The sequence below is a fragment of the Quercus lobata genome, chromosome 6, assembly GCF_001633185.2.
Source record: "Quercus lobata isolate SW786 chromosome 6, ValleyOak3.0 Primary Assembly, whole genome shotgun sequence".
Classification (NCBI taxonomy): domain Eukaryota; kingdom Viridiplantae; phylum Streptophyta; class Magnoliopsida; order Fagales; family Fagaceae; genus Quercus; species Quercus lobata.
The window spans coordinates 25269254-25296397 of NC_044909.1; the positions used below are offsets into that span (position 1 = coordinate 25269254).

At 37.8% G+C, this 27144-nt stretch overlaps 1 protein-coding gene across 4 annotated transcripts; it reads right to left on the reverse strand.

Annotated features, from left to right (window-relative positions):
• LOC115949655 (TBC1 domain family member 13-like) lies at window positions 1-27144 on the reverse strand. 4 transcript variants are annotated; one of them, XM_031066942.1, is made up of 9 exons: window positions 26603-27141; window positions 26426-26518; window positions 26123-26227; window positions 24512-24664; window positions 6413-6511; window positions 6180-6308; window positions 3260-3439; window positions 967-1083; window positions 1-468 (listed from the first exon to the last, which is right to left on the reverse strand). In XM_031066942.1, exons 1-9 carry the CDS (start codon window positions 26900-26902, stop codon window positions 304-306), a joined length of 1341 nt encoding a protein of 446 aa, XP_030922802.1. In that variant the 5' UTR covers window positions 26903-27141; the 3' UTR covers window positions 1-303. The 4 variants fall into 4 exon arrangements, with proteins under 4 accessions (XP_030922802.1, XP_030922803.1, XP_030922804.1 ...); XM_031066943.1 differs by lacking the exon at window positions 24512-24664 and having other exon boundaries at window positions 26603-27142; XM_031066944.1 differs by lacking the exon at window positions 3260-3439 and having other exon boundaries at window positions 26603-27142.

Here is a 27144-nt window from a genome sequence, read left to right on the forward strand (position 1 = left end):
TGTAAACTCAACTGACAATATCTTGAATCATATAGACATCAAACGAAAAATATGACAATTAACAAATGTTCTTGGTCAACCACCTAATCAATCTAGAATTAGGAGGGGGTAGCACGATGGAAAATTACACATGCCTGTTACATAAAGGTAAACAATGAATTTGAGTTCCCAAAAAAAAAAAAAAAAACCTCCTGCCTATCAGTTATTATTTTCAATCCAGATATACATCCAATAATTTACAAACATTAAATTTTGGAACACAAAAATGAGGGAGGACAGAGGAAAAAAGTGTAGCTCAGAAAATTAGCCCAAGGATTGTACACGCAGCTTGTTGGCAACATAGAGCAAATGACTGATGTTTGTTGGGGGATAGTTTTGGAGCAGTTTGAGATTAGAAGTGAAATCACCAGCTAGAAGGCGCCTCCGGATGAGTATTAGCATAGCACAGCATACCCGAAGAAGGGTTTCCTGCAAACATAGATTTAGTATAGTAACCATGTCGGTACTTTTAAACCTGTTTTTCAGTTAATGGCAATATACATCATCCAAAAGCATTTACATGGAACCTATGAAAAAGCGTCTTTTTGTTTTGTGGATCACAAGATTTGAAACCCATAAAGTTTGATTGCTAAATCATTAGTGATTCGGGTAAATAACATTCACATTGTGTGCTACTTGCCGAAGGCCTTTGGGTCTAGTGGTACTTCACCCCATAAGTAGGGAGTGATGGGTGACATTGTCAGTTCAAACTTCAAACTGTCCAATGCATGAGTTTATTATTATTATTAGAAAAAGACATTGTGTGCTAAATTGATTCCCTAGCACAGCTCAAGGGAAATGGAATGCTTGGGTTATTTACAACCATCCAGCTTTTCTCTCTCTCTCCTCTTCAGCTACAAAAGGTTTAAATATTTTCTACAGTCAGAATGTCAAATAGAATAATGCCAGAAAGAAACATAATCCTACCAGAGGACCATCAAGGTCGCTTAGGAGTGTGTCCCAAATGTGAAGACTGTCCGCAAAATTGAATTCCTGAGTCAAGAGAAGAGTAATCCACCGAAATGCATAAAATTGGGGGTTGACCTGTCATTTTATTACAAAACAGAAAGGTGCTTAATAGATATTGATTAATAAGCTACAGTTAACAATATTTTATAAACTATGGAGGCCTGGCTACCATTTTCTGATAGTTATAGAATTATGGAGGAGATTGGTGACTAAATCAGGAGTGTTAAAATTATGGTTAAATAATTCAACTCACCATTTTTTTATAGTTATAGTTTAAGCTTTTGGGACAATTGGTATTTATTAGCTTCCTTAATTATCCATCATTAGAATCTTCCCTAATGCCACTATCCAAATTTAGAAACAACAACAACAACAACAACAACAACAACAACAATAATAATAATAATAATAATTATTATTATTATTATTATTATTATCATTTTTAAAAATTAAAAAAAAAAAAACCACTCTTACTAGAGATTTAAACCTTCCAATTACCTCCTCAAGGAAAAGAATCACCACCCTCCAATTTCTTACAAACGTTTTAACTTCCAAAACCATGGTTATAGAAAGTACCCAAATAAGTCTATCCTCTCCCTCCCACCTATGAAGCAAGGGTGTGTTTCGGGACTCGGGTACGGGTGCGGGACTCGGCAATTTTTGAAAAAGATGGGTGCGGATGTGGCGGGATTCGGCGATTAAAAAATTATTAAAAATATTTTTATATAGTGAATTTAATATTTTTATATAAAAAATTCAAATAAATGGTAGAATTTATTATTAAAAAACAATTATTTATGATTTGTTTTTAATAAAATCAATACTTTTGGTAATTGTAAACAAAAAACCACATTTCAAGTAGGTTCCTTTACTCATTTTCCAATTCCCAAGCCCACCCACATTAAATAATTGACTTCCCCACCTACTTAATTTATATTCTTTTGTTACATACCTTTATTCTTCTTCCATCCTTTTTTTTTTTTTTTTTTTCTTCTCATCTTCTTCTTCCTTATCATTTTTTTTTTTTTTTTTCCTTTCACAAGGCCACATGAAGCAGAAGAATGGCAGCTGCTGCCCATTTCGGCCTGTTTCGGCAACTATTTCAGCCGGAATCAGCCATATCGGCCTGTTTTGGTGGCTGTTTCGACCGGAATCGGCTGTATCAGCCTGTTTCGATTGCCGTTTCGGCCGTATCGGTTCCCGTTTCTGCCGGAATCGGCTCGAATCAGCCCATTTTGGCCCGAATCAGCGCGAATCTGGCCGAGTTGGCACGAATCAAAAAAAAAAAAAAGGGAGAGTCGGCAAGTCGGACACCGGATGCCGTGTCGGACTCCAGTGTAGCGACCTTGGAGCTGCGTCAGTGCTTTCTAGCCTCCCACCCAACTTTAGTAGTATAAAGTACATCACGAAAGCAAACTGAGGATTGAATCTCCCAATCTTGTACCACTCTAATAAAGCTTAGGTTCCAATGAAAATTTGACCAGTTCAAGCTCCCATGAACCACTGTACTTTTTTTTCATCACCCTTCTCCAAAGAACATCTCTTTCCACTGCATAACACCATAACATTTCACTGACAAGGCATGTTTAACAAATTGAAAATTGAAGTCATTATCAATGCCACCCCAAAGAAAATCTCTGAGAGTATTTTACCAAAGCTGACAGGCAAAGGGGAAAGAGCATTAAAAAGAAGGTTAGTAGGCTAGATAGTGCTTTTAATCAACATAATTCTACCTCCTTTGCATTAATAAAGCTTCTTCCAGCTTCCATAGTTTCAATAAACTATCCCATATTACCATGCTTTGGAAGATGGACACCTTACAACCAAGATTTTGTGTTACTTCTTTTCTTTCGCACTCAGCATGTCACCAAAAGGTACTAATTTAGAATATATTGGATTTTTGGACCTAAATATTTCACAAGTAGGTTGGACACCTTACAACCAAGAATTTGCATTACTTCTCTTCTTCAGCACCCAGCACGTCACCAACAGGCAACAGGTACTAATTTATAACATATTTGATTTTTTTACTTTTAGCTTTTTCTTCAGTATGAATCTTATATTTAGTATTGCACCCAGAATGGAACCATTATCCCATCAAGAGATATGTTTAAGCTAGAAGGTACCCAGGGAGTTTTCTGAATTGGGATGCTTGGATCAAGAACCACCCAGTTCTCTAACAGAAAAAGAGATGGTACGATAAGGGCAACTAAAAGCAACAAAAAATTTATAAGTTAGAATCTTGTCTTACTTTGGTTGTGACCTCAAGATGACGCCACAGTTCCTCATCATGTTCCTTAAGAAGCTGTGACAACTTTGTTATTGTGGAACGGATTCCCACTACACTATTGTCAAGTTGCTGACAGAAGTGATCACGGAATCCACTCAATAACTCAACAAAACAAAAGAACGTGTCTGCTTCAGCAGAGGCCTGCATAACTTACAAATTAGGAAAAGAAATGAAAAATGAAACTAAAAGACATGATAGCTATAGATGGAAATTGCATTATTCAAAACTTCTTTTTTTTTTTTTTTTTTTTTTTTGGATAAGAAAGATGTACATTCAAAAAACTGCTCTATGCAAAAAAAGCATAAAGCAAAACCAGAAGTACAAAAAGGAGGAAAAAAAAAAACACAGAAAATTAATTACAAAGGAGAGAGCTAAGGAACATAGGGATAGAATCACTAGATGTGAGTCCCCAAGCCTTAGATCAATCAAAAAGAGAACCACAAAAAGAGGCAAGCAACTGGTCATCAGATCTATCCATGTCCTCAAAAGTCTGCCGACAACGTTCCTTCAAAATACACCAAATTAGACACAAAGGGACTAAATTCCAAGTGCTAAGTACGTCCCCCAACCAACTCCACCAATCAAAAAGTAAATCTGCAACCGAACCTAGTAATACCCAAGAAATCCCAAAGGATCTAAAGACAAAGCTCCACCACCAATGAGCCTTCTCACAATGAAGCAACAAATGATCTACTGTCTCCCCACAACAGCGACACATAATGCACCAGTTAACAATATCAAAACCCTTATTCCGCAAATTATCACCCTTAAGAATCTTATCCCAAGCTGCAGTTCACATAAAGAAAGAAACATGCCGAGGTGCCTTGACCTTCCAAATGCCTTTCCAAGAAAAGCTAATGGATGCAATATCTTAATCACTAGGATTTCTTGCCAAAAAAAAAGGATTTCAGACCAACATTGAATCAGAAACAAATCTGATTCTGATTTCGAAGGTGACAAAAACAGTAAATTCTTTGGCCATTGTCTAGAGCAATTGGATCGGATCCCACGTTCATTAGAGGTCTAAGGGATCAGTGAGTGCTAACCCCATTTCATAGCCAAAGGCCGTAACTGACCCTTAAGATGGACTGAAAAATTAAAATTTTAATACTGATTTCCTCTGTCAAAACCGCCATTCTTTTCTTGGATTGACTCAAAAGATTAAACAAAAAGTCTAAGCAGTGTCCGAGGTTTCTCTATAGAAGTAGAAAGACCACAAAAGGTAGGACACATGATTTCTCCATGTTGTGATCATGCTGTTAATAGTTACTGGGGCAAGCACATATTGGCATAGGCAAGTGATTCTCATCATACCAGAAAAATATGGTGCTTTACACACAATGCAAGTCTTATTTTTATCTTTAAATCTAGTGTTAAACTTAGTTTAATTCTTTGGTTTGAAGATCAACTTCTTCCATTTTAATATTCTAAGGATTTGGAGAATGTCCGAAAGCATTTTGTTGAGGCATAGATCTTAATATGGATAATTTTAAAGCTATATGATATATATTAAATCTCAAAACTAATACAAGTGACAAATCTACATAGGTCAATAACAACGCTAGAGGAAAACTCAAGAACATGGTTGAAACCATGAACAAAGATACAGGGGTTACAAGGCAGTAGAGAAGGTAAACAGGAAGAAAATGGATGCTAGTTCCCAGTTTTTACTCTTACTATTACTATTATTATTATTATTTATTTATTTATAATTACCCTTCTAGAACAAGTAACAAAAATTGTTGAAAGAGGTTTTTATCTTGCATAAATTGTGTGTACTAGGGCGACGTCCTTTCAATTTCTAATAACTTGTTCATTACATATCAAAAAGAGAAATAGCACCAAAAGGCTGTGCAACTCTAGACTCTACAACATGGCTTTTAGAGAAGAACCAAATTTTGTAACCTACTAGAGGTGGAAAGGAAGAAAATAACAATGAATCTATTTGTAATAAACATTTAAAAAACCGAAAGACCAGAGATCATAATAACAATAACAATATTAATAATAATAATAACAAAAACAGCACTATTAAATAAAAGAAAAAATTGTGAGTAGTTAAATAGCAAAATCTTCTCCAAAATCTTTGTTTTTAACTATGAAATGTTATATCGGCTAATCCAGTGAAGTCAGCAATAGGAGGGGCATGAAATGTTCAATATATACATATTTTGAGATGTAAAATCAAATTCACGGAAGAAAGCAAAATTGCAATGACCTACCATTCAAGAAAAACCAGCAGGGAAGAAATTTGGTCAATGCTGAAAACCATGGGCCTAGAAAAAATTGTTTGCAAAATAAGATGTTCTGTAGCCACCTGTAAGTTCTTATGCACCTTTTCTACCAGAGCAGAAGAAGCACCTCTTCCGTAAGAGCAGAAAGAACTAAGAAGTAGCTAAACCATAAGCAATCAAAACTTAGACATAAAAGCTCTCCCTTTTTACGGGAATATGCTTTTATGGGACAAAGCAACAGTAGCTATAGAATAAAAGACAGCCTAATATTCTGATATCAAATGCTTGCCAATCTGGAAACTTAAAGCGGTAATACAACACTTAAATCCTAGAAAGCAAATATCTAGAGGAAATGAAATGTTTATTAAAAACATTTATTAAACACTCAACTGAATTAAGCAATTAGGTACCTAGTGAGATCCTATTTGTATGGCCTCAATCCCAAGAAATTACATTGAAACAATAAAGTGCAGCAGCACATGAGCATCCAACTACTATTTCTGATTACCTAAATTCATAACCTTAAATTCAGTTTGATAGACTATAGAAGTAGATTACAGTTCAAACACAAACAAGATAAAGACGAAACAGAGGCATCATCCTAAAAAACAGAACAAAACAAAACAAATAAATTGACATGTACTTACAGCATATTCCTCATCAGGGTCATTTCTGAATACATAGAATAAAGGAGCCAGAATTTCATTCATCCCCTGAACATATCTTATACCCGGATTCAACTTTGCAAAAACAATTAATATGTTCTTTAAAGCCTCCTGAAAATGTGAGGCATATAAGTCAGTACAACTCCTTATACTCATCATAGTCAAAAGGTTATGCACACATACATTAAATTTTAAAACAAAAACGGAGAACATACCTGATTAGATTTTGCAAAAGGCAAGTCGCCAGAGAAAAAGTGCATGTCTGGATGGGTGCGCTTCACATCTCGGTCAATCTGTTCTATGATCTCTGTGTCCTACAAACCCATATATATAATTACAAATTTCACAAGAATACTACACTAGCACCAGCTAATATCATTTATTACTGTTCAATAGCACAAGGGGCTTGGTTTTGCACTTAATCAGAAGACAGTAATCTTTTGGGGAAATAGTCAGCAATCATTCTCAAGCTACAATCTGGACTAGATAGCAGGAAACATCAGACATAATAGCTAATGCAAGCAAATTTTGTCAAGAACAAGAAGACAGTGCTGCAGTGGATCCAAGGCTCATTCTGAAATATGTGGAACCTTTTTTTTCTTTTTTCTTGCTGGACATTAGACATGCACCTGTTAAGTTTTGAACCCAAACTTTACCCTCTGCCTTATTCTTTTTGGGGCAGGAAAATTCTCTTGAGCGAGTTTATTGGCCATCACAGTATATGTGGACACATTCAGCACATTCTGTTAGGATGCGACCGACTGAAAATATCCCAAACTCAATTCAGAAGAAAATCATAATCCTATATCATTTTTTTTAAGGAAAAAATCATAATCTGGGGCAGCATGGTAGCTTAGGAAGGGGTAGTGCATGACTAAACCCTAGAACACATTGAATCCACAAGATTAAGTTCTAAAATCCACCAAAAAGAGCAAAATACTAATTTTTTTTATTGATAGAATACTTCTCCATTTTGTTGTAAAACTTAAGGGCCAATTTAAAGGGTCTAGAAGACTTATTTCCAATAAAAAAAATCCTAAAAAGATCTTAATTAATATACTAAAACTCTCTAAAACAGGAAATAGAACCCTATTCTATAAAATTCGAAAACTACTACAATAAAAATAAGTCTTCCAATAACGTGTACAACGCCCTACACCTCTACTTGAAAAGAATTCATTGTAAGTTAACACTCGGGATTTGAGATATTCCATACCAAGAGAACAAATACTTCAATCTCTCAATCTTCTTTTCATACTTAGAAACCCACCATTAAAAACAAAGTAATATGAGATTCTTTCTCCTTGGTTTTCATGCAATTGACAATATTCACCAAATAAGAATTGACAACCCAAATTAAATCTTTCAACCCCAATAAAATTCAAATATTGCAATACTTTGTTGTTCACAAAATCAATTGGATAATCGAACTTGTGGGTCATGAGCTTACCTATAATTTTGATAATTTCTTCAATAAATCTTTGCACGAAATGGGATCTTCATCAATCTTCTCAATTTTCTCAAACAACTCCATTGTCCTCTTGGAATTTTTGGAAGATACCATGTTCAACTTTCAATTCATCAGCTCGTTATAAGACTTGATCTTTTTCAACCTCTTTAATTTTTCCTTCAAAGTTTGGCTTCAAATCATTGACTCCTAAATTTGTATATTCCCTCGATGCTTGAAGTTGGAATTGATCAAAATAACTTTTTGGGCAATAATCTGGACTTGGTTCTTCATATGAATTTACATATCTATTAAAATCACTTGTACAACATATTATCATAATTGTCGCAAGGAAAAAGAAATAAAACAAATCTTCATTTATTTTGCTTACCTTTATACACTTCATAATTACCCACTATTTGACAACATTGCTATCTATCTTTTTTTTCTTTTTTTCTTTTTTTTTTTTTTTTGATAAGTAATAAAAATTTATTGATATCAAGAAAAGAGACAACAAAGTACACAAGGAGTATACAAGGGTGTACATATCAAATACAAAAATTACAAAATCAAGTAAATCCAAAATTGAAGAAAAGGGTTGGTTTCTCCACACTGAGAACCAGTCCAATAAGGTTCTAAAAAATAAAAGCTTGAGATCAAGCAAAGAATGCTCACTATCTTCAAAACACCTACTATTTCTTTCCTTCCAAATACACCACATCAAAAAATGAGGAACAACAATCCATATATATCCATTACCATGGCAACCAAATCAACCTTACTAGCAAGCAAGAAGCTCAACAACAGACATTGGCATAACCCAACAAACTCCAAATAAACCAAAAACCATACCCCATAGCTCCAAAGCAACCGAACAATGAAGGAATAGATGGTCAACAGTTTCACTATTACACTTGCACATATAACACCAATCCAAAATGCAAATCTTTCTTTTCCTTAAATTGTCAATTGTCAGACATTTCCCCAAGGCAACAATCCATACAAAGAAAGTCACTCTAGAAGGAATCTTCTACTTTCAAATGCTCGTCTAAGGGAAAAACCGCTCACTATGGCCAGCTAGAAGATTTTTTTTTTTTGATAGGTAAGAGAAAGTATATTCAAGAAAACTGCTAGATGCAAATAAGCATCATCAAAACAAAAGTACAAAAGAGAAGGAACATCAGCAAACAAAAAACAAAGAAAACATAAATTACAAAGAAAGAGAGCTAAGGAAAAGAGGAAAAGAGTCACTAGATGTGAGTCCCCAAGCTCTAACCCAACCAAAAAAGGAACCAGAAAAGAGAGCAAGCATTTGGTCCTCATATCTATCCAAATCCTCAAACATTCTCCAGTTGCGTTCCCTCCAAATACACCACATCAAACATAGCGGAATTAAGTTCCAAATGTAGGATGCATTCTTCCCCAGCCAATTCCACCAACTAAATAAAAGGTTTGACACCATCCGTGAGGGAACCCATGAAATCCCAAAACTTCTAAAGACAAAGCACCACAGCCGATTAGCCTTTCCACAATGTAACAACAAATGATCCATTGTCTCACCACAGCAACGACATATAATGCACCAGTCAACGAAGTCAAAGCCCCTAAGCCACAAGTTATCTCCCGTGAGGATCCAATCCCATACAGCTGTCCAAACAAAGAAAGAGACACGTCGAAGTGTCTTAACCTTCCAAATACCTTTCCAAGGAAAAATCACAGAAGAAGAGCCATATAACTTATGATAATATGAACGGATAGTAAAGTCCCCATTTTTTGTCAACTTCCATTTCAAACGATCACCATCAGTCCCTGAAAGAACCTTGGATGCCAAGAATCGAAAGAACTCGTCTACCACATTTGCCTCCTAATCATTAGGATCCCGAATGAAACGAACATCCCAAGTTCTCCTAACCCCTGCCCCTTGACCTATGATGACTCTACGAAAGCCTCTCTGTTTGCAGCAAAATTGTACAATACTGGAAAAGCCAATTAGAGAGGAAGATCTCCACACCACCTGTCTTTCCAAAGTTTCACTCTATCCCCCACCCCAACCTTATACTGAACATTGCTGTTAAAAACTCCCCAGCCCATCTGGATACTTCTCCATAAACCACATCCATGACCACCCCTTCCCAACTTAGAGGTCCCCCCCCCCCCCCAAACAATCAAACTTCAAAGCTATCACCCTCCTCCAAAGCCTATTCTCCTCAGTTCAAAAGCACCAAAGCCACTTTCCTAGTAAAGCTTTATTGAAAGTGGTCAATTTCCTAATACCCAAACCGCCATTAGCAATAGGCATACACACCTTATCCCAACCTAACAGATGTGTCTCCCCAGAGGAAGTCCCTTTGCAGCTTCTCAATTTTGTTTGCCACATGAATAGGAATGGTGAATAGAGATAAAAAAATAAGTGGGGAGACTAGCAAGCGTGCTTTTAAGCAATGTCAGCCTACCACCTTTCGATAAGTACAATTTCTTCCACCCTGCTAACTTCCGTTCCATTTTTTCCAAAATTGGGTTCCAAATAGAGGACTTATGGGACGCCCCCAACAGCATACCCAGGTATGTCATTGGCAAGACCCCCACCCTGCAACCCAATATCTCTGCCAAAGCATGCACATTATTTACCTCCCCTATAGAAACCATTTCACTTTTAGCTATGTTAACCTTCAGACCAGTCACAACCTAGAAACAAAGTAGTAATAATCGAACATGTAGGACTTGCTCCACCTTAGCATCACAGAACAAAATAGTATCATCTACAAAAAGCAAATGTGAAACACTTTCCCCTCTACTCCTCCTACCATCCGCCTCAAAACCACTAAGTAAACCTGCCCCCTCCATTCTCTTCACCATCCTACTAAACACCTCCATCATAACCAAAAATAACAAGGGAGACAACGGTTCCCCTTGTCTCAAACCTCTAGAGCTACCAAAGAAGTCAGCTAGGGACCCATTGAACAACACTGAAAACTGCACTGTAGAGATACATGTTCGAATCCAAATACACCAAGTCTCCCTAAAACCCATTTTCTTCAACAACTTCAGAAGAGCCTCCTAATTCACATTATCATAAGCTTTCTCAACATCTAATTTATAGATCACTCCCAGCATCTTACTCTTCATTTTGCTATCAAACACACTAATTAGCAATCAGAACTGAATCAAGGATCTGCCTACCTCCCACAAAACTATTCTGAGTTTCAAATATCAGTTTATCTAACACCACTTTCAATCTATTTGCCAAAACCTTGGCTAAGATTTTATATAAACTCCCCACCAAACTGATAGGTCTGAAATTACGAATGTTTGAGGCATCATTCTTCTTAGGAATCAAAACTAAAAAGGTAGCATTAAGAGATTTCTCAAACTTAAAGTGTTGATAGAACTCTTCAAAAACTGCTAAAACATCTCTTTCTACCACTCTCCAGCAATGATGGAAAAAGGCCATAAAAAAGCCATCTGGACCTGAAGCTTTATCCCCTTCCATATCTCTGACCATTGATAGAATCTCGTCCTTCTCAAATCTCCTCTCCAACCAGCCCCTCTCCAACTCCCCTATTTGATCAAACTCCAGTCCTTCCACAAACGGTCTCCACTCCTCAAGCTCCTGATATAGAGTTTTATAAAATTGAACTACCTGAGCAGCCATTTCTGCTTCATCCTCATTAATCACCCCATCCACTTCTAAGAAACTCAAATGGTTATACCTTCTATGAGAATTGGCCATCTTGTGGAAGACCTTAGTATTATTATCTCCCTCCTTAATGCATAGCATCCTTGATTTTTGTCTCCATGAAATCTCCTCTGGGGAAAGAAGATGCTCTACTTGCGCTCTCACTTCAACCTTCTCTCAACTCTCTCCGACTCAGTGAGTCCAAGGACCCCTTCCTTAGCATCTAGTAACTCTAGAGTCCTCAGTAAATCTTTCTTCCTATGTCCAACATTACCAAACTCTTGGCGATTCCACTGAATAATATCTTCTTTCAATGCTTTCAATTTTTTTGCAAACACATAACTAGGAGTACCCGAAATAGAATGTCGATTCCACCAAGAATTTACTCTTATCAACAAACCCATCCGTTTTCAACCACACATTCTCAAACTGGAAAGGACTTTTCCCCCTCACCATACCCCCTGCCTCCAAAAGAATTGGGAAATGATCTGAAACAGGTCGTGGGAGAATCTGTTGGATTACATCTGGCAAGTGTTGCTCCTAATCTTGTGACACTAGAGCCCTATCGATCCTAGACGTGGATGGCTGGTCAGTACTGCTAGACCATGTATAACTCCCTCCCTCTAGAGGCAAATCTATCAAGTTTAAATCTTCAATAAATCCAGAAAATTTTTCCATAGCCAAAGTAAGCCTAAGCCCACCCCTCCGCTCACTAGGGAAACGAACAACATTAAAATCCCCAAAACAACACCAAGGAACATTTCAATACTGCTGAATACCAACCAACTCATCCCACAGAACACCCCCCAAGTTGTTATCATTCGGGCCATACACCCCTGAACATGCCCAACTAAAACCATCCTCCACACCTTTCCACTGAACTGACACCGAAAACGAGCCCACCAAAACCTCCAACTTTTCCAAAACCCTCCTATCCCACATAATCAAGACCCCACCTGTCGTCTGATCAGCATCTAAAGCCACCCAATCCACATACTGACAGCTCCATATACTGCAAACCAACTGTCTATCTATGCCGGCAAGCTTTGTTTCTTGAAGGCATACCACATCACACTGCCACTCACGTAACAAGTTTCTCACCACCAGACGTTTCTGGGAGTCATTCAAACCTCGAACATTCCATGAAACCATTTTCAGCTTCATATAGACTTTTATGGCCCCACAATTGTCTCTACCACACTTCCAAGCTAGAAGATGGAAATACGCACTAACCATAAACCCCTTACTCTTATTAGATAACCAACATCTCTTATCCTCCCCAATCCCCCTTACAGGAGTGCCATAAATGGTATCCATGAAGCTCCAAAAAGCTTCTAATTCCCAATTATGCATATCCCTACAAAAATGTATATCCTAATGAAGGACTCCATTGGTGTACCTCTTTTTTGATAAGTGATAAGTTATATTGATAACAAAAAAGAACACCCTAGTACACAGGGAGTGAACAAGGGTTAAGAAATCAAATACAAAAATTGCAAGAGTCTAGGAAATCAATAAAAGAAGGGAATGATTGATTTTGCAAAGCAAACAACCAAGCCATTAAAGTTCTAAAAAAGAGTAACTTGAGGTTCGGAATAGATCTTTCAATATCTTCAAAACATCTACTATTTCTCTCCCTCCACATTAAGCAATGAGGAATGATGGACCAAATATAACCATTTTGATGACGACCAAAGCTGCCTTGCCAACACCCTAATAGCCCCAAAACAACGTGCGGCATAACCCAAGTTACTCCAAATAGACACAAAACCATAGACCATAGATCCATAGCAACAGGACAATGAAGGAATAGATAGTCAACCGATTCACCATTTTTCTTACACATGTAGCACCAATCCAAAATCCACACCTTCCTTTTTCGTAAATTATCAATCGTCAAGCATTTCCCTAAAGCAACAATCCAAACAAAGAAAGCTACTCTAGAGGGAATCTTCTGCTTCCAAACACTTTTCCAAGGAAAACCATAGAAAGTGTTGCCAACTAAAATTCTATAATAATCACTAACCATGAAACCCTTATCTTTGCTAGGTATCCAACACATTTTATCCTCATCTAGCCCCCTTATAGAAGAACCATATATAGTTTCCATGAAGTCTGACATAGCCTCTAGATCCCGAGCATACACACCCCTAAAGAATCTCACATCCCAAAAGAGGACACCATTGGAGGACTTCATAAGCTCAGCCACACTGGCATCCTTATTCCTACAAAATCTGAACAAGTCAGGATATCTAACAGCAAGAGATGTCTCTTCACACCACCGGTCTTGCCAAAACTTCATTCTAGATCCATCAACAATATCATACAGAATATGGCGTGAGAAAGAAGGCCATCCCTGACTAATATTTTTCCATAAACCAACACCATAAGGGTCATTCACAGATCTGGTACACCAGCACCCCCCCCCCCCCCCCCACAAACACACACATCCATATTTCATCTCTATCACTTGTCTCCAAAGGGCATCCTTCTCAATCCCAAATCTCCATAGCCACTTCCCAAGTAAAGCTTCATTGAAAAGTCTTATCTTCCTTATCCCTAAGCCACCCAAAGAAATAGGAGCACAAATAGTAGCTCATTTAACCAAATGAATTTTAGGATCATCTCCAAAACTGCCCCATAAGAAATTCTGCTGGAGCCTCTCAATTCGGTTAGCCACACTAGCAGGAATAGGAAATAAAGATAGAAAATAAGTGGGTAAATTAGATAGGGTGCTTTTGATTAGGGTGACTCTACCTCCCTTGGATAAATATAAGCATTTCCAACCCACCAATCTCCTCTCCATTTTCTCTAGAATTGGATTCCATATAGTCTAATCCTTGAATTTAGCACCCAAAGGAAGACCCAGATATTTCATTGGAAGAGAACCCTGCTTGCAGCCAAGAACAACCAACAAAAGGTCAATATTATGGACTACCCCAACCGGTACCAATTCTGACTTGCCTAGAATTATCTTTAGACCCAACACCGCCTCAAACCAGATAAGAATCATACGAAGAATCAAAATCTGTTCTAAATCAGCCTCACAAAAAATTAGCATATCATCCGCAAAAAGGAGATGAGACACTGCCAAGGATCTTCCCTACAAGTTATCCACACTAAATCTTGGCATGCATCCTTCATGAACTGCTTTATCCAACATTCTTCCAAGAGCTTCTATCACCAAAACAAACAACAATGGAGACAATGGATCACCTTGCCTCAAACCTCTGGTGCTACCAAAGAATCCACAAGGAGAGCCATTAATCAAAATGGAGAAACAGACTGTAGATAGACAAAAGAAGATCCATTGTCTCCATTTGGCAAATAACCCACTTCTTTCTAACATCTGCAGCAGAAAACTCCAGCTTACATGGTCAAAAGCCTTCTCAACATCAAGCTTACAAATCAGCCCCAGCACCCCAGACTTCCATCTACTGTCAAGACATTCATTAGTAATAAGAACAGGGTCAAGGATCTGTCTGTCCCTCACAAAAGCATTTTGAGATACTTCAGAGAGTCAGGAACCTTATTCCGATTGGTTTCAAAAGAGATTCAATAATTTCGATAGCTTCCTTGGCACGTCCCTTGAGGGTTTGGAAGATCAAGCAACAGAATTTTTATTAGCTGTTGAAGTTGAATTAAATCGAAGGGCTGAGGTGAACAAGAAAACATGTGGTTTAAAAGGTTCGAGGGTGAAAGGTTTAAGAGAGTTGAAAGGGTTGTTTAGTTCTATTAATTATGGCTCTACATCTGCTAGGCGAATTGGTATAGGAATCGGGTTCTTTCTGTTGCTCAATGAATTTGAAGCTTCTTTCTTGGAATGCTAGAGGGCTAAATGAAGTTGACAAGAGGCTTCAGATTCGTAACTTGTTGCAATCCTGGAAGGCTGATATTGTGTGTTTGCAAGAGACCAAACTAGAGTGGATTACTAGAGGTATTGTTCGAAGTATATGAAGTTGTCCATATGTAGATTGGTTGTACCTGGGTTCAGACAGTGCTTCTGGAGGCATTTTATTGATGTGGGATAGACAGGTTGTGGAAAAGGTGAAGGAAGCAATGGGGCATTTTTCGGTTTCATGCAAGTTTAAAAATGTAGGCGACCAATTTGAGTGGGTTTTTACAAGCGTATATGGGCCAAATTTGAACAAAAGGCGTAGGTTGATGTGGGAGGAACTAACCGGGCTAATCAGTTGGTGGGATTTGCCTTGGTGCCTCAAAGGGGACTTTAATATAATCCGTTTCCCATCAGAGCGATTGGGGGCTGCTAGCTACTCTTGGGCTATGTATGGATTTTCTGACTTTGTTTCTTTGCATGGGTTGATGGATATACATATGGAAGGGGGCCTTTACACCTAGTCCAATACATCCTCAGCTTCTTGGCTAGATCAGTTCCTTTTCTCCCCACTTTTGGTAGATCACTTCAGACAATTCACCCAAAAAAGGATGTCTAGAGTACTTTCTAACCATTTTCCTATTTTGTTGGAGGGTGGGAGTCAGCGAAGAGGTAGAATTCCCTTCCGTTTTGAAAATATGTGGTTAAGGATGGAAAATTTTGTCGACAAAGTGAAAAAGTGGTGGGCATCCTATTTGTTCCAAGGAACCCCAAGTTTTATACTAGCTAAGAAGTTGGCTACATTGAAGTTGGATTTAAAAAGTGGAATGAGACTGAGTTTGGCAATGTCACATTTAAGAAACAGGACCTTTGGAGCAAGCTTAATGTTTTGGATGCTAAAGAGGAGACTCATAGATTAAGAGCTGAGGAGAAGTTAGAACAAACTAATTTTCGTATAGATATTGAAAAGTTGACTCTTATGGAAGAGATTAGTTGGAGACAAAAGTATAGGGTGTTGCACTTGAAGGAAGGGGACGCCAATACCAGATTCTTTCATAGAATGGCTAATTCTAACAAAAAAAATAATGGTATTGAAAGCCTAATGGTTAATGGCACCTTGTCTTCAGATCAGGGTATAATTGCAGACTACATTACTCATTTCTTCATGAATTTGAACTCTGAGCAATAGGTTGATCGACCATTTTCGGATTCGTTGGTTTTTCCAATGATATTTGGCGATAATGCGGATTGGTTAGAAAAACCTTTTGAAGAGGCAGAAATTTTTGATGTCATTCAGAGTTTTCATGGTGATAAATCTCTTGGACCAGATGGCTTCCCAATGGCTTTTTTCCAAGCTTGCTAGGGGATTGTTAAACCTGATCTTATGGCCGTATTTCATCATTTTTTTGCCAATGGTCAATTTGAGAAAAGTTTAAACACAACTTTTATTACTTTCATTCCTAAAAAACATGCATCAAATGAGATTAGGGATTTTCAGCCCATTAGTTTGGTTGGGGGGATTTATAAAATTATTGCTAAAGTCTTGGCTAATCAACTCCATTGGTGTACCTCATTAGATCAGCCACACTTGCCTCTTTGTTTCGACAAATCCTATACAATTCAGGATAGTAGTCTGCAAGAGAAGATGTTCCACACCATCAATCTAGCTGGAATTGCACTTTTGATCCATCTCCAATTTCATACAAGATAAACCGAGATGAAGAGGGTCACCCCCGTCTAATATTTTTCCACAAACTAACTCCATATGGACCAGAGAATGAGCTAGAACACCAACCACCCCATTCACAACCATACTTCACCCCTATCACTTGTCACCAAGGAGCATCTCTTTCTTACCTAAATCTCCATAACCACTTCCCTAATAAAGCTGCATTAAAAATTCTCAAGTTCCTAATCCCCAAACCACCTAAAGAAAGTGGAGCACAAACAGTAGCCCAATTAACAAGATGAAATTTGGGCTCATCCCCTAGGCCACCCCATAGAAAGTTCCATTGATGTGTTGCAATTCGGTTAGCCACTGAAGCAAGAATAGGAAATAAAGAAAGAAAATAAGTTAGAAAATTTGAGAGAGTGCTTTTAATTAAAGTGACTCTATCTCCCTTGGATAAATATAATTTTTCCAACCTACTAATTTCTTTCCAACTTCCCCAGAATTGGATTCCAGATTGTCTTGTCCTTGAATTTTGCTCCCAAAGGAAGACCCAAATATTTCATTGGAAAAAACCCTTGTTTACAGCCTAGGACAGCCACCAAAAATCAATGTTATGAACTGCCTCCACAGGCACCAGTTCAAACTTACCCAAGTTTATCTTCAGACCCAACATAGCCTCAAACCAAATAAGTACCACACGAAGAATCAGCATTTGATCAAGATTAGCATCACAAAAAATGAGAGTATCAACAGCGAAAAGGAGATGAGAAACCACCAAAGATCTTCCTGTAGAATCACCTTCATGAAAACCTAACAAACGACCTTCATGGACAGCCTTATCCAACATTCTACCAACAGCTTCCATAACCAACACAAATAACAAAGAGGACAAAGGATCACCTTGCCGCAACCTCCTTGAACTCCCAAAAAAACCATAGGGAGAACCATTAATAAGGATAGAAAAATGAACCGTTGATAAACAAAACAAAATCTACCGCCTCCACTTATCAGAAAAGCCACAAAGCTCAAGCATGTAAGAAATCCCCAGTTCACATGATCAAAGGCTTTCTCTATGTCCAATTTACATAACAACCCTAACAGACCAAACTTCAACCTACTATCAGACATTCATTAGCAATAAGAACGGAATCAAGAATCTGCCTATTTAGAACAAAAGCATTCTGAGGTGCTGAAATGATATCTCCTAAAACCAATATGAAGTCAAATAGCCAAAACTTTAGCAAGTATTTTATAAACCCCCTAAAAAGATTGATAAGCCAAAAATCCTTTACTTCCACTGCTGCAGTTTTTTTAGGAATGAGTGCAATGAAAGTTGCATTCAAGCTTTTTTCAAATTGACCTGTAACATGGAAATGGTAGAACACAACCATGCTATCTGATTTGAGAATCCCCAAGCAAGCTTGAAAGAATGCCATTAGAAAACCATCTGGCCCAAGTGATTTGTCCCTATTAAAATCCCTGATGACTTCAAAAATCTCAGTTTCCTCAAAAGGTCTCTCTAACCAATCCACATTTTCCCCTGAAATCCTAGGAAAATCCAACACATCCAGGAAAGGCTGCTAATCTTGTTGCTTAGAGTATAAATTCATATAGAATTGTTCAATATGGTTAGCAATCATATCCTAGTTGGAAGACAAAGCCCCATCAATCATAAGATTTTCAATACAATTATTTCTTCAATTAGAGTTGGCCATCCTATGAAAAAACCTCGTATTGGAGTCCCCCTCCTTTAAGTACAACACTGGACTTTTGTGTCCAGCTAATCTCCTCTAACAAGGCAGTCTTCTCAAGTTTGGAGCGAAAGATTGCTTTTTCCAATTTTTCCTCCTCTGTTAGAGGTTGATTCTCCTCTTTAACATTTAAAGCATTCAATTTACACCATAGTTGCTGTTTTCTTGGCTGTAATATTGCCAAAATCTGTTTCATTCCACTTATTTAGATCCCTTTTTAGAGCAGTCAACTTCTTGGCAAGTATGTGACTAGAAGTCCCTTGAAAATGGTAATTCTCCCACCAGTACTTCACCTTGTCCAAAAACCCCTCTGCCTTCAACCACATATTCTCAAAACAAAAAGGGATTCGCCCTCTTCGATGACTCCCACTCTCCAAAAGAATTGGAAAGTGATCAGATAACACTATAGGTAGCCGTTTTTGGGAGAAATGTGTGAAATACTCTACCAATACCGGAGAGAAGAGAAAATGATCTATTCTAGAAGTTGAGGTAGACTTAGACCATGTGTAAAGACCTCCCTCCAAAGGATTATCCATTAGTCCATGAGGAGATATAAAATCTGAAAAGTCATACATGGAGTGAGTAAATCTTCCCGCCCCCAAACCTCTTCGATAGAAAACGAATAACATTAAAATCACCTCCCAAACACCATGGCTAATTCCACCAGCTATCCATTCCTCCCACATAAGTTGACGCTTCCTGTTCAAATTTGGACCATAGACACCTATGAAAGCCCACTCAAATTGATCACTAACATTTTTGAACCTACAAGAAACCAAAAAATGCCCCACTATTTCCTCTATCTTTTCAACCACCCTTTGGTCCCACATGAGCAAAATTCCACCAGAAGCACCCTTTGAACTCAGATATAACCAATCTATATAAGGACAACTCCATATACTTCTAACAAGTCCTCTTGTAACCCATTCCAATTTCGTCTCTTACAAACAAACGATATCAGCCCTCCACGTACGTAATAAGTTACGAATTTGAAGCCGTTTTCATTCTCATTCAAACCTCTAACATTCCAAGATAAAATCTTCAAATGCATTGGGGAACAATTAGAGCCCTTTCCTTACTATTACCACTGCACCTTGCTGAAGTTGAACCATAATTGACAAAGCTAAATAAATCTCTCAATTCCCTTATTCCTTTCCTTCCTAAGCTCTTCACAGTTTTTTGAATTTTTTCCTCAGTAGCCCTCTGCCATAACTCAACTTCAACAGCCAACAAAAACTTGGTTGCTGTCTATTCCAAACCTTTGAGAGATGTCCCCAAAAAATCATCAAACCCATTGAATTACTATGAAACCATTTTGAGTAATTGTCCTTACCCAGCAATTTCTCCATCCAAAGTTGCTGACCCTTCACAGTTATCCATAACACCCATAGGCAAAGAGAAAGCTAGTGATTCAACAGTTAGAGGTAGCGAAGAGCAGCGAAGATCCCTTAGTATACTAAAAAGCATCCTCAGAACAGACATCTGAAACCCAATCCTCCACAACATCATCCCCTTTTTCCTGTCCTAATATTATCTCCTTAGATTTTGATGACAACCCCAGTACCATTGCCAATTGATTCGAGTCATCCACACTGTCAACGACATCTCCTAGTGGCAAAGAAATCTGAATCGAAACTGCCACCCTCCTCCCCCATCTCTTAATTCAAGAACCCACTGCTCGAAATTCCCCCATTTCTTGATGACGTTGTCCGTATGCTCGTGGATGATCCTTTGGATGTCACGTTGCAAGGCCACATCACCATTGGAACACAGGGACTCATCCACAGAAGCATCGTAACACAGAAACTCATCCACGGAAGCATAGGAATTGTTGATCACTAAGAGAAGCTTCTCGGTGCATGTCGGTTCCATGAGGGTCGAAGTTGGCTCAACATCAATCTTATTGCTACCCACCAAAGAAGCTATTGTTGATGCCGAAGTATTTGGGTGAGAGAGAGGAACATGCGAGGAAGGCTTACTGTGTGGGTGGGTCTGATTTTGTGCAAAAATGGAAGGGATAGTGGGCTGGGATGGTATGGGCCGCCACTTAAAAACAAGTTTTTGTTTGGGCTTATTATTGTTAATGGGCTTTGGTTATGGAACTTGACCAACCGAAGAGTCCACCTCAAGAACCTTGGACCAGCTAACCCCCCCCCCCCCAAAAACTTACCATTAGGCCCACGTTCCATCCTAATATAAAGATCCATAATCAACCCACCTTCAGTTCCATTCGAAACATTTTCATTTATGACGGACATGATCTTCGCCCCAATCTGTGCTTTCTCCTTCCCGGAGTTGCTCTCACGTGAATCATGGGTTTGATTACCAGGATTTGCAAAATTTGAATTTTGAGAATTCAGCATTAATCGTTTTCCTTTATTTCCTCCACTACCATCATTCTAGCTGCTCTCTGCCGCTGCCATCCTGTGTGTTTTGGATTCAACTCGTCGGCCTTTCACCACCGCTGTCATAAATGATTTGGAGGCTTTATCTTCAATCCTAGATAGACTCTTTGGGGGCAGTTTAACGACAAGAGTCTCCGGAGCAATAGCCTTCCTCAAGTGAAATCCAAAGCCTCTCCAACCACTACCCAATTTCCCCTCTAGTACCACTATGAAACCTTTCCAACGGCTGTGTAAAAGTTCTGAAATCATAAGAAAAGAGCCATGTGCATTGGAACCCAATTGTAGAATAAAAACTGTCATTCCATCTTTGACGGTTCGCGCAAAGTGTCCAGGAGACTCGGTGGAAATAAAGTCCTCCATCATAGATAACAATCTCTTTGCACTCTCCTTGCCCATGAACATTGATCGTAATGAATCTCTGCCTCTCTCATAAATACGTAATAAGTAAAAAAGTACCCCCTTCTTCAACAGAAAATTAGAGTGATTTTGACTCAACAAAGAAAAGGATAGAACCACCCATGACAAAGTATCAAAAGAAACAAAAAAGAAAGAAAGAAATTTTATGGCTAATTCGAGGTAGCCAGGTGATGCAAGAGACAATGAGAAGACAGATTTCCTATATTTTAGTGAGAAGACAAATTTTAAGCTTTGTTATTTAGTTTGGGTTTAGTAATACAGCCCAAGGAGTCCAAACCCAAGCCTTATTAGGGTTTTAAGAAATCCTAGTTTAACTAGGATTAGGTATTAGTCTTCTATTTAAAGAGTTGTAGTACTTTCTATTGGTTGATTAACAATGAATGTTTTCAGAATTTAAGAGCTATGATACTATCTTTTATGGTTTGTGTGATGCAACCTTCTCCAAGGTGTGATGCCAAGAAACCCTAGGTGTGATGCGTAGGAAGTCTAGGTGTGATTCCTAGAATTTATCTATTTTCTTTAATTTTACTATTCACAGTTACTGTTCATATCACTGTTCACAGCAACCCAAATCTTGAATTTCACCTTTGATTTCATTCCTAAAACCCTAATAATCCTTGTCCCTTTGGAAACCCTATAATCCCCATTATTTTCTAGAAGGTACGAAAATAAAACCTGACCAGCCTATAGAAGTGCCTCAAATTCCAGCAGATTTTTCCAAAGATTGCACTGATTTTTCTTTGAAAGATTTATCAAAGCCCTCATGTCCTCTGCATGAGTACTCTACTGACTTTGTCAAAGGTACAAGTTCTCTAGTAAGCAACATAGGAGGTGCTAAGTTGAAGATAGATGCAAGTGATCAAGGGAAGCTTGAAGTAATACGACAAAACTCGAAAGAGATGGAAACTGTTGATGAAGTAGTTGAAATTGAAAAGGCAGGATATCAAAATTACGAGGCAGAAGTGAAGAATATAACCCTCGAAGCATCTTATTCCCAACTTCATGTTGCCTGCCAAAGCAGTGTTCTATTGCCTACACCAACTTTTTGAGATATCGATTTTGTCATTCCCGAAGAGTTTAATAGGTCAATTGAATTGGTGTGTAAAATTATCATCATTACTGCCACAAACTAAGAAACAAAAGGAAATTCGAATTCAAAGTGTTTATTCAATGTCAAAGATGCACTTCAAGAAACCAAGATTCTTTTTACTTCTACACTTCAAAACTCGAGGTTGAGTTTTCTCCAACCAAGGGAGAATGATGCAGGAGGCAGTGAGAAGACAGATTTCCTATATTTTATTTGATTTTATGTGTCAAGAGCAACTTTGTAATTTCCTAATATTCTTTTTTTTTTTTTTTTGATAGATAATAAGAGTTTTATTGATGAAAAAGAACAATGTGTTTACAATCGTAAACACACTGCTTTGTTATTTAGTTTGGGTTTAGTAAATAAAGCCCAAGGAGTCCAAGTCCAAGTCTTATTAGGGTTTTAAGCAATCCTAGTTCAACTAGGATTAGGAATTAGTCTTCTATTTAAAGAGTTGTAGTACTTTCCATTGGTTGATTAACAATGAATGTTTTCAGAATTTAAGAGCTACAATGCTTTCTTTTATGGTTTGTGTGATGCAACCTTCTCCGAGGTGTGATGCCAAAGAACCCTAGGTGTGATGCTTAGGAAGTCTAGGAGTGATTCCTAGATTTATCTATTTTCTTTAATTAAACTATTCAAAGTTACTGTTCACATCACTGTTCACAGCAACCCAAATCTTGAATTTCACCTTTGATTTTGTTCCTAAAACCCTATTAATCCTTGTCCCTTTGGAAACTCTATAATCCCCATTATTTTCTAGCCTATTCCCCACCAAAACCTAACCCTAATTCTTCAAAACCCAAGTTATACCAGATCTGTCCCTGGTGTTCTAAATAAGATTACCTTGTTCCCCCTTGTCCTATATCACCAGGCCTCCTCTCCTCTCATATGTGTAATGCAAGATAACTCATGTGCCTATCTCAGTTCTTAAATTTGATTAGCACCATCTTCCTAGTAAGATACCACATTCAGTCCATGCTATCTATCTTATTTGACACAAGTCGCCCAAAAATCAAAATAATCTTCCAAATCAGGAATTCGATAAATGAAATGACTGGAAACCTGTCTACAAATAGACTGGCCTCTGGCTAGATCTCCAATACAATTTGTTCCTATCTCTTTCACAATCCATAGAAGCATAAAACATTGGAATAACAAGCAAATCTTGTCATTTGTAGGATTGTAATGCTGCCTTATGAACTCTCATTGTTGCACAGATGACTTACACCCCTTGATTGTCATTAACAGGGTGGTTGCAGTCAGCTTCATTGTTTGGTCATTCAAACCAGGTTAACCAAGGCTCTAGTACCACCTATCGCAGCATGATAGCGTAGAAAGAGTTAGTGCGCGACTAAACCCTAGAATATCTTGAATCTACAACTACAAGGTAGAGATTAGAAATACACCAGATTAGGAATATCTTTTACATTTCGTTTTACAACTTAGGGGCCAATTTAAAGTTTCTAGAAAATGTAATATTCAAGCATAAGCACTCTCAAATAGATCCTAATTAACATCCTACAATATAAGACTGAATTTTGACTAAAATACACCTAAAAACTCTCTAAAACAAGGAAATATAACCCTATTTTAGAAAACTTCAAAATTACAGAAATAGAAAATAGAAGTCTTCCAGTGATGTTTACGAAACATCATAATCACCATTAAAATAGTCTGAAAACCATCACCCATTTAAAGTTCATCATGTGGGGATCTGAAAATAGTTGTTTGAATGGCTGGACCCTTCCAACAAGAATGGTGCACTGTATCTAAAGAGGAAAATAATTTAGCATCATTGCAATGGTGCAAATATTTGAAATCGTCCTTGAGAGAGAGAGAGAGAGCAATCGCTAAAAGATAAACCCCAAAGAAACCAAAATACTTAATTTCACAGTGAATGGAAAAACTAAAATTTATTTATAAAGTGCATCATAATTCTCATTTGTATAGACTAAGAAATTCTGAGTTTTCAATTCTGGGTTTTTAGAACATTTTTCAAGTGAATGCACTTAATATGATACCTGGAAGAACTGATTCCATATGCTGGTCTTCCCAAGACTCAAAGGATGCTCCCCATGGGTTATTTCTGATCTTGAGAGCAAGCACCTGCTTTCACATTTTGAGTCTTCTTTCTCACAACTTTTGAATTTATCCATCCTCCTTGTGACTTCTGACTGACTAGCCACAGAAACATTAAGAAAACCCAAATTTTTGCAGGGGGAAAAAAAAAAAAAAACTCAAGCTGGATGCAACATGAAAGCATACTTCATTAATATTTTAAATATCTCATTACTTTTCATTAAGATGAGGTCCTGTGTTTGTAAGCCTTTGGTTCACACTACCTTAATCAAGATTCAAGAGGAAGAATATAAACATTTTTCCTTTTAAGAAAGAATTGCGGTTAGTTAGATGAAGCACGGTAACATAAATCTTATTTCCAAAGGCAATCAAAAATGGAATCTTTCAAGATATTGTACAATAACAACAAAGCCTTAGTCTAAAAATTTTAGGGTCGGTTATGGATCCTCAACAAATTAATTAGGGTTGGCCACATGTATTCTTTTTCTCCATTCTATTCTATTTAAAGTCATAATCTTTGTTACTTTCTTAATTGACATGTCCTTTTTTACTACTTCTAATAATATTATTTTTGGTCTTCGTCTACCCTTTTTTGTTCCCTCATTCATTCTTACCGGTGCATTAGTTGCTCTGCTAAACATGAGCAAACCTCCCAAGAAACTCTCTCTTGTCTATCAAGATATTGTAGAGAAGAGGGAAAAAAAAGTTCCAGTATTACAGAGTCATGAAGGTAAACCTGGATCTCAACAAAGTAGAGTATAAATCAACTAAAGTAATAAAAGAAAATGCAAGGCTTGCTAATTAAAACATCTATCAAATGGGATATAAAAATGGCTAGTGACCATGCTCTATTGTCATTACCCAGTCCATATAACTTAGATTAAGTTCTTTTACTTTCTTTTTTTCTTAATTGGTAAGTTTAATCATGCACCTATTGGATTTTGAACCCACAACCTCATCTTCCCACTCTTTATTATGGGGGGGAGAGATGCCATTTGAGCTAAAGTTCATTGGCGACTAATGTGTTTTCACATCACCATAGATTTGATTGGCAATGCTGCTAAAACTGTGACCCATCAAGGTGAAACCTAATGGTTGGAGGCTTGGGATGAGCAGTAGATCCAAACATCCTTGGTTCAATGTCCCCACTAGGAGTTCCCCTGGATTACTTGATTCACAGTTTTGGAGGGTGGGATCGTGTATATGTGGTTAACTCCCCAGAGATGGGTCCAAAGGGCCCTGCCTTGGTGAGGTCCATGTCATAAATAAATAAAAATGCTGTTAAAATTGAGGGAGAAAGCCAACAATTGAACAAAAAGGTGAACAATTCAGCATAAACACACGGACACACAGACATAAATACATAGAATAAGGGGAGTATTAAAAAAGGAAGCAGAATGCCCATATTCAATATGGAAAAAATGGTGAGCTGCATTATGTTTAATTCATCTCATCTAATATACTGATTGAGTTATTGTGTGTCATCTCAACTAAATGAAGAAACAGAAGATGAAGGTATAAAAAGTTAAAAGTTGTTCAAAACAACAACATACAGGATTCATCAAAAGCTCATCTTTAAATTGCTTGTACTGTGACCTCTTCTTAGCCATTTCAGATGGCCAAAGCGAACGATCCAGTGGTAGATAGCCAAGTAACAGCTGTAACAAGAAACAACCAACAAGCCTTAAAAAAAATATATATATATATATATATATATATATTTACTTCGCCACAGTGTGTTAAATTTAGAAAAAGGAAAATATTGAAGAAATAATTTTTTTCTTAAGAGTTAAGATGAAAAGTGACCCCCTCCCCCCATGATGAGAGAGAGAGAGAGAGAGAGAGAGAGAGTTTACCTTCCAGACGGTGGAACGAATTCCAGCAGTGTCGGGTATTCCCTGAGATGCAATCCGGCGCAATTCCCGCATGTTTACAACTTTCTTTGATATCTACAAAAATTGAATTAGAGGAATCAATCAAATAACAATTTAGAATAATAAGCTATATAAGCTATTAAAACAATAATACCTCACCTCCGAAAGGAGCTGGGCCTGGCGAGAAATGTCCTCGGCGGAGGGACCGACTGGGGCATGGGTTTCTATCTCTGCTTCTGCTTCTGCTTCTGCTTCAACAACAACTTCAGCTTCTTTGGATGTGTGAATGTGATTGTGATTGTTGTTGTTGGATTGTTGTGATGTTGTGGTTATGGTTGTGGTTGTGGTTGAAGAAGGAGGAGGTTGTACGGCGACAGAGAGGCGATGATCGTCTTCGTTGGAGGTGGAAGAAGACCATAGTGAGCTGTTCAGCCACTCCGGCACTCGCTTCTTCACCATCTTTAGGGTTTTCTTCTCACTTCGACAGAGATGAGATGAGTGAGTCTCGTGACTTGACTATGCGATCTGATCTGATCTGGAGATTCCAGAACACACCCTTCCCTTACTTTTTACTTTTACTACCCCCACCTCGCCTCACAATTCACGTCCACGCGCCGCCCTGGCCTATGCTACCTTTTCTTCTCTATTTTCTATTTTCTAATTTCACGCCACTCTTTCTTTCTTTCTACCGCGTAAATATC

What these genes read in the sequence shown, in the direction of transcription:
- LOC115949655 (XM_031066942.1), bottom strand. Translation starts at nt 26,902, where the DNA reads ATGGTGAAGAAGCGAGTGCCGGAGTGGCTGAACAGCTCACTATGGTCT. An exon ending in TTCGTTCCACCGTCTGGAAG is followed by an intron (nt 26,228 to 26,425) that starts GTAAACTCTCTC and finishes TTCTTGTTACAG; the next exon opens with CTGTTACTTGGCTATCTACC. An exon ending in ATCTTGAGGTCACAACCAAA is followed by an intron (nt 1,084 to 3,259) that starts GTAAGACAAGAT and finishes ATAAAATGACAG; the next exon opens with GTCAACCCCCAATTTTATGC.